General features: G+C 32.3%; 1 protein-coding gene across 2 annotated transcripts; it reads left to right on the top strand.

Moving 5' to 3' along the window:
* The first annotated feature begins 1,005 nt into the window (after nt 1-1,005).
* Nucleotides 1,006-6,662, top strand: LOC126775116 (zinc carboxypeptidase A 1-like). Of its 2 annotated transcripts, XM_050496891.1 has the most exons (6): nt 3,198-3,317; nt 3,393-3,426; nt 3,891-3,990; nt 4,586-4,681; nt 5,247-5,465; nt 6,036-6,662. In XM_050496891.1, the coding sequence occupies exons 1-6, from the start codon at nt 3,275-3,277 to the stop codon at nt 6,645-6,647; spliced, it is 1,104 nt and encodes a 367-aa protein (XP_050352848.1). In that variant the 5' UTR covers nt 3,198-3,274; the 3' UTR covers nt 6,648-6,662. The 2 variants fall into 2 exon arrangements, with proteins under 2 accessions (XP_050352849.1, XP_050352848.1); XM_050496892.1 differs by lacking the exons at nt 3,198-3,317; nt 3,393-3,426 and adding an exon at nt 1,006-1,068.
* The last annotated feature ends 1,521 nt before the right edge of the window (nt 6,663-8,183 follow it).

Raw genomic sequence — 8,183 nt, forward strand, 5'->3', positions numbered from 1 at the left:
ACTTTATTTCTTTATCACCAGCCAGGTATAGACTCAACTACAACATCTTCCCTTTTTTCAAGTAAATTAAAATTAAAGTTAAACAAACAAACAAAAACGTTTGTACTAAAATAATAAATATAACTATAACCAAAAAGACTCAACTACAACATCTCTACTTAAGTTTTTGTTTTGTTTATCTTTAATTTTAATTAACTTAAAAAGGAGAAGAAGTTGTAGTTGGAGTCTTTTTGGTTATAGTTATATTAATTATTAATATTTAAAATGTAAGAAGTGCGCTAAATTTATAAAAGAAACGTGAAAAAAGAATTACTTATTTTCGAGGAAATGTGATTGACTATTAAGGCAAGATATATTTATTTGATTCAAAATGGAACACGCGCAACCGCCATCTGAACTAAAAATGGACGGCAGAAGTCCCGTCAGCCAGGCTAATACATGGAAAAAATGGAAGCAACAATGTTTATTATTTTTGAAAGCTTCAGGAATACATGAAGAATCAATGATTGATCAAGCCAGTCTATTGGTAAATCTCATAGGCGCAGACGGATTTAACATATATCAAACTAACTAAACTAAACTATTTAATCAAGAAAATGATCGTGATGATGTAAATGTGTTATTAAAAAGTTTGTAGCCATTTTAACGTTAAATCAAATGTCACATTGATGAGATATAAATTTTTCTCACGAAACCAAGAGATCGGCGAGTCGATTCAAGAGTACTTTACATCGCTGCGCCTTCTAAGTAAAAGTTATGAATTCTTGACATTAGAAGAGGATCTGATCAAAGATCGAATTGAAATTAGAAAAATTGATATAGATTTGTCAGGCAGAAGAAATATCAAAGGAAAGTGAACGTCTAATGAGCAGTAAGAGTGGTGTAGGAGCACCGCGTACGTCGATAGCGTCAAATTGAGAGGTCGCAGTCAAGGTGCAGTTCCGGATTGGAGGGCTCGAGCTTAGACTAGTAAGACTGCTAGCACTTCAGGTTCGGGACGCCAAAGCTAACGTAACATTAATGCGGGTAAAAGGCCTTGTTCAGGGTTCAAACCAAGTGATATAAACGGTGAGTGTCAGGCATGATATCTTCGGTATTTTTCTTGCGGTAATCAAGGACAGGTTGCGCGTATCTGTAAGTTGTATCGTTTTTCAAACAGTGCTCGTAATAAGATCAAACATGTATATGAAATTGAACATGACAATAATTCTAGTAATATCAAATCTACCGATGATAATTTTATAATTTCTGTTATAGCAGGTAAAAAAAATACTTGAGATTACTGGAGTCAGTAACTTATTTTTATATACGGAAAGGAAAATTTTAAATTGGATACAGGAGCTGATTACAACGTTAAGTCTTATCGTAGATTTAAAGAGTTAGGTTTTAATGATCATATTATAATTAAAAAAGAAATACCTTTAGTATCGCATACACAAAACACGATGTCTTGGTCATATAAAAATGTGACATATACAATAAAATTTGCAGTATCTGACATGGAATGTAATAGCGTGCTGGGTCAGAAATCATTTGAGATTTTAGGCTTAGTGAAACGTATAAAAACAATTGAAATATCGAATTATAATGATGTTTTTGAAGGATTAGGATGTTTACCGGGGAAGTATCATATAGTTGTTGATCAATCCGTTTCGCCTGTCATATCGGCATCCAGAAAAATTCCTCATGGCTTACAAGATCGATTAAGAGAGGAGTTAGAAAAAATGATTCAGTTAGGTGTTATTAGAAAAGTTTCATATCCCACCGCTGCCACCATGTTGTAAATTATAGACATCACTTCTTTGACAACTGACTTTATTTCTTTATCACCAGCCAGGTATAGACTCAACTACAAAAGTATCCTAAGGATTTTCTTTTTAATTTAGTGTACCATATCAATACAGGGTGTAGATTTGACAGCAAACAAATATTTGTAACGTAATATTTTAATTAATTTTAAAAATATGTACTCATACTAACATACTTATAATTAAAACATATTTATAGTTGAAATTATTTTGGATAACTGAGGAAACATAACCATTTTATCAAGTTGTACTTTATTAATACAAATATCATGAAAATCTTAATATTTTAGTCAATGTCTCAAAAAATCTAATACCATAAATACTAATCGTGAGATTGAAAGTATATTTATAATTTTTTATTACATTACCCACATTTGTAAATTTAAATCGATATTTTCCAGTATCAGGACTAAGTATTGAACACTCATTGGTCCCTTATTACGTCATCAGTTGCCATCGACCAATTAGAATTCCGATTACAGTATTCACCGTGATGGACATTACCATTATAATTATTAACATGGTAATGTCCATTACAAAAAATATCAACAGCAACAGCCTGTTAATGTCCCACTGCTGGGCTAAGGCCTCCTCTCCCATTTGAGGAGAAGGTTTGGAGCTTATTCCACCACGCTGCTCCAATGCGGGTTGGTAGAATACACATGTGGCAGAATTTCAATGAAAATAGACACATGCAGGTTTCCTCACGATGTTTTCCTTCACCGTTAAGCACGAGATGAATTATAAACACTAATTAAGCACATGAGAATTTAGTGGTGCTTGCCCGGGTTTGAACCCGCGATCATCGGTTAAGATTCACGCGTTCTTACCACTGGGCCAAAAAATATCAAGGAATAAAGGAATTATGACGGTTAGTTTAATGTAATAAAAAAAAAACGAAATTTTAAATCGACAGCGTTTTTTTACTATAAATATAAATAAAAAAAAATACCTATCTTACGAAGGTTTTTTTTATAGTATAGGTAGACGGACGATCATATGGGCCACCTGATGGCAATAGGTCACCAACGCCCATAGACATTGGTATTGTAAGAAATGTTAACCATCAATTACATCGCCAATGCGCCACCTACCTTGGAAACTAAGATGTTATTTCCCTTGTGCCTGTAATGTAACACTGGCTCACTCACCCTTTAAACCGGATCACAACAATAGCAAGTGCTGCTATTTCGCGGTTAAATATCTGATGAGTGGGTGGTATTTATCCAGACGAGCTTGCACAAAGCCCTACCACCAGTGAAAGGTTTAACAATATTCTCTCTTTCGTTTATCCGGCTTCATTCTGACGTACAAAATTATTACTGCTACAAAATAAAAAAACTCACAATATTTTGTTACGATGTGTATAATATTATACAGGCAATTGAAACGAATATAAAATTATATTAAAAATATATAGCATTTCACTCATATTTATGTTATGAATATTGATTGTATTTTTGATTATGTGGTACACAATGTATTTTCTACAAATTCTAATTACAGCAGGTTACTTAAATATTCGTAATGGAATTTGATTTTATTATATGAATGAGATATGATTATTAAAATATTTTATTTTAGCGTTTTTCAATGTGTCTAAAGCGGATCATTGTGGGTGAGAAAAAAAATAGTAGTACATAATTATATTCATGTTATATCTGCTTACAGATACACGTGGGTTTCCTTTATATAACAATCATCATATCATTTTCTTAATTAATTGATTTATTATCTATTATGAGAATTAGAATTATTCCTATTCTTCGTTTCTCAGTGACGAACATAAGGATACCTATATATATGTGAAATGTGCATTAAGGTGTCTTCGGTACTACATTATATGCAAAGTTTTTCTTTTTAATTATATGATTACTTCCTTCGAATTTACCATTACATTTACGAAATATGTTATATGAATAAACTGCCTTTTTTTTAAATATAAAAAGTAACAAGCTGGCTTTAAATCCGTTCTTTATACCAATCAATTTCTTGTGAAAAATAAAGTTTTCACAAATTTATAAAATGATTGGTAACATACTCTTTCAGCTGTATATAATAGAACTTAATAACTTTTCTTAGATGCAAGTCAATGCGTCCGTGTTACAAAAGAATGTTAAGCAAGTTACTTCTCGACGACGAAGATCCTTGTGTGGAAAACGTCTCTGTCGGTGTCAATACTGTAAGTTATTATTTTTCAAATATATATATTAATATGAATGCATTAGTAGTAGTAGTCGAAGACCTTGAAACAACACACGATAAAGTCGTTTTTATTCTAAATGTACATTGCTGTAATGATCGATCAGTTAACTTTAAATTTTTGACATAAAATCTATTTACGACGCATACCAAGAAAAAGTCCTTGTTCATATCCAAAATCCTACATAAAATGTACCTAGTTTTATTATAATACTAGTGAAATTAGATGAGCTGGTTGGCGTGGTTGGTAGATACCTGCCTTTCACGCCGAAGGTTGTGGGTTCGATTCCCACCCAGGATAGACATTTGTTTGCATGAATATGTCTGTTTGTCCTGAGTCTGGGTGTAATTATCTATATAAGTATGCATTTACAAAAGAAAAGTAGTATATGTAGTATATCAGTTGTCTGGTTTCCATAGCACAAGCTCTGCTTAGTTTGGGATCAGATGGCCGTGTGTGAATAATGTCCCAAATTATTAAAAAAAATAAAAAAAATATCTGTAAATGAAAATATGCTTAAATTTTTTATAATATAAATTACCTTTTTTTATAATATAGTTATTACAATTTTCAGGTAACAATATTTCTGAAGGCAATTAAAACATATTGTTCGAACACTGTTAAAGTTTACGACAATTTTACAACAGTTGAAAACAGAAATCTTTATGAGGTAAGTATATTGAAGATACAACAATGTTATTTTGTAAAAAAATACTATATTCGACGCCCGAGATCATTGTAAATTGTTAATAACCGACATATACTATAAATATATACTATAATTTTTTTGCAGTTAATTTCGTATATCACTTTCTGACATTACTTGATCGATTTCTACGTCAAGTTTCGTATGTTCAGATATATTTTATATATTACGGTCGCAATGACTTTATTACTATGAATTATTAACGAAATTAAAAGGAATTTTATTTGAGTATATACCTTTCATTCTTACTTTATACACGCCGACACCCCCGTGTTTCAAGCAATCCTTGTTTTTTCATTTTTTAATCACAATATATACACAGATAAGCAAATGGGTGATCTGAAGTGGACATAAACATCACTTGCACTTACCCAATTGTCGTTGTTAAAATTTTCATATGTCTTTAACTATGTAAGAAATAGTTGTGCCAACTTTAAACTACAATAACTTTGACTAAACAAATAAAAACAATATCGCTTGCATATATTATTCTTATATTATACATTGTTATTATTCGTTTTGCTTTCAGGTTGTGATAAATCGCACAAAACCGAATTTTCAAGATGATGAGTCATTGCCAATCATAGTCTTAGAAGCTGGTCAAGACGCTAGCACGGAGACTGTAGCATTCGCATTGTATGTGATTGAGCAGCTCGTGGCGTGTGCTGAAAATAGAGAAATGATTCGGAACGTTCGATGGGTTATTCTACCCTCCACCAATCCTGATGGAACCGAATATTCAAGAAATGTTTGTTTCTATTTCTTAATAATACTGAATTTTTAGGGATGGACTCAATATTTTTGATTAAACCAGGAGATTGTAAAATAACTTCTCAGTATTCAAATATATTTTTTATATTAGCTAAAGATCTAAACCTATAAATCTAGGAATTTCGTTAAAATCTAACTAATAATTACATACGTTCTGATAGAGTAAAAATAAAAACAAAATGTAAGCAACAGACAGGACGGCTCAGCAGATAGAACACGTGAATATTCGCGGGTTCAAAATCGCAAAACTGCCACTAGATTTTTATGTCTTTAATTTGTACTTATAATTCGCATTAAACACTGCGGTGAAGAAAAAAAATTGTGAAACTTATATATGTGACAGATGAAATTCTGCTACATGTGATACACTAACCCATAGTGGAGTAGCTTATTGGAGTAACTCCAAACCCTTTCCTCAAGCGAAAGAGAAATATATCAAATTATGCAACCTATACATATTAGCAAATGTTGGTATTGAAATTAAATCTTCAGATGTTTAGCATTATTTTTTGGATAATTTAGTTGAAAATTGTTTTATCTTTTACAGGAAATGGAAAGTTGGAGAAAGAATTGTAACAATCTTAACAAAAAGTCATATGGAGTCGATGTAACTAGAAATTTTGATGAATCATGGAATGTTTGTCCAGCCAATACAAATATATTTTCACCAAAATATCCTGGCCCTGCACCAAATTCGGAAAATGAGACTTTATTCATACTTAATGTTTTAGACAAATACAAAAGCGACATTAAAACATACATTTCGCTACGCCGTGATGGCCATGGTATATTTTACCCCTATGCTAACAAAAATATAACGTTTAATTCCATAGAAAAAGTGAAAAAGAGGGCTGGCGACGTAGCCGCTAAAGTTAATCAACGAGCCGGCGGCCTACAGTGGTTTGTGAACGATAGTATCTTCAATATTAATCGAGAGGCACACTGCGGTCATAGTGTTGATTATGCGATTAACAGGGTCGGCATTCCTTTTTCATTCGAAATGCGTATATTTTCGAAAACCGACAACGATATAATGTCAGAGTTTCAAACTTTACCCAAGGGACACGAACTGTCGCTAAGAGCAGGATATTTCAGTGGCATCAGAGATATATATAACTCCATAATTACTGAAATGAAACAAAAAAAACATCCGAAATAAATTCATTAAAATCGATTGCAGGTTTTTATGTAAGCATACCTATTGTCTACATAAGCGGTATATAGGTCATGGAAACTGCAATGATTTTTGCTCAAGGGGCGTATTTTTTACGATAAACTTGCTTTGCTGCAAACGAATCATAAAAATGTTGAATTAGGTCAAAATTATGTACTAAAGCTGGCATCTATTATGATACAATATTTATTTACTACATAATGGTATATCTACGTTGTAGGAGTCTCTCTTCCACTTTTCGGTAGGATGTCGGTCATGCGCGCTGGAGGACGAGCAGCGCGCGTGCGCTAGGGGTGGGGCCCATGTCCGTTCAGCCCGCTACCACTCTGTAGTCAGCCGCGGCGGCGGCGGCGCGTCTTCTCTTAACTTCTCTCAACACCTGCACTGCCTAGTACCGCGATAACTCAGCCGCCAGCCGCGCTTAAAAGTCATATTTTAGTCTTCGTTCCGTTTATTTCTCATTCTAGATTTCTTTGATTTATTATAACATATATAATTTCCGGTGATTTTATATTTTTTAGTTTTTTTACTAAATAACAAAATTTAAATAAAATTAAAAAAAACTTTTTTAATTGGTTTTTTACAATATTTCGTTGTGTAAAAAAACTTCGCTGACCGTATCCTGAGCCTGCACCGCTGTAAAGGATGGTAAGTATAAATTAATCCAAAAATAATTTTAGTAATAGCCGAGATAGGTCCCGAGTCAGCTGATTCTGAAACTACGTTTTCGTGGCTTACATCCGGAAAAGGTTAGTACTTTGTAGCGATGGGCGGAAGGCGTGCCGTCGGCAACAGGTTGCAAGGCTTTGCAGGCGTCGGGAAATAGTCAACGCCCGCTGAACGTATTAATTTTATAAACTTTACGTAAAAGTAGCAAACCAGGCTTTTTGGGTTAAATTCTGAAGATAATAGAGATTTTAATATTAGCGTACTTTTTTCTATAGAAAAATCTAGCGGAAAATTGTAGAAATATTTTTAATGAACGCTTATGCGAAAATTATGAGATATTTCCAAATATGTTGCATTCGTATGTAATAAAAAGCGGAACGTTTGAATAAAACTTCTTTATGTGTAGGATGAGGCACTTATACGAAGTTTTCTGCTTTAATCAATTGAAAAGTTTTAGAAAATGATTTCTGTGCTCGTTACTATTTTTAAAAAAGTTGAACGATTGATTATAACTAATTTTATAATTCATACAAAAAAAATTATTTCGAATCTTCCATTTAATAAGTAGTATTCAAGTAGAAAATTGTCGTATTCTATGAAATTAATTCGATTCGATGAAAAAATGAAAGAAAATTTAAAAATCACAAAAAAAATGTTAGAATCTCGATAATTAAGGGAAATAGCAAAAATCTACTAACGCTGTAAAGAGATAAAACGTTATTGTAAATTATACTTAATGTCAACAATATTGCTACAGTCACAGATTAATATTTTGTTAGCAATATCATTTAAAAAATAAATAAAGGATTTTTTTTGCTCATAAATTAGAGAAGAAATATAATTTGTTGCACA

The sequence above is a fragment of the Nymphalis io genome, chromosome 17 (genome assembly GCF_905147045.1).
Source record: "Nymphalis io chromosome 17, ilAglIoxx1.1, whole genome shotgun sequence".
Taxonomy (NCBI): Eukaryota; Metazoa; Arthropoda; class Insecta; order Lepidoptera; family Nymphalidae; genus Nymphalis; species Nymphalis io.

What these genes read in the sequence shown, in the direction of transcription:
- LOC126775116 (XM_050496891.1), top strand. Translation starts at nt 3,275, where the DNA reads ATGTGGTACACAATGTATTTTCTACAAATTCTAATTACAGCAG. An exon ending in ACAAATTCTAATTACAGCAG is followed by an intron (nt 3,318 to 3,392) that starts GTTACTTAAATA and finishes ATTTTATTTTAG; the next exon opens with CGTTTTTCAATGTGTCTAAA. An exon ending in TCTAAAGCGGATCATTGTGG is followed by an intron (nt 3,427 to 3,890) that starts GTGAGAAAAAAA and finishes AACTTTTCTTAG; the next exon opens with ATGCAAGTCAATGCGTCCGT.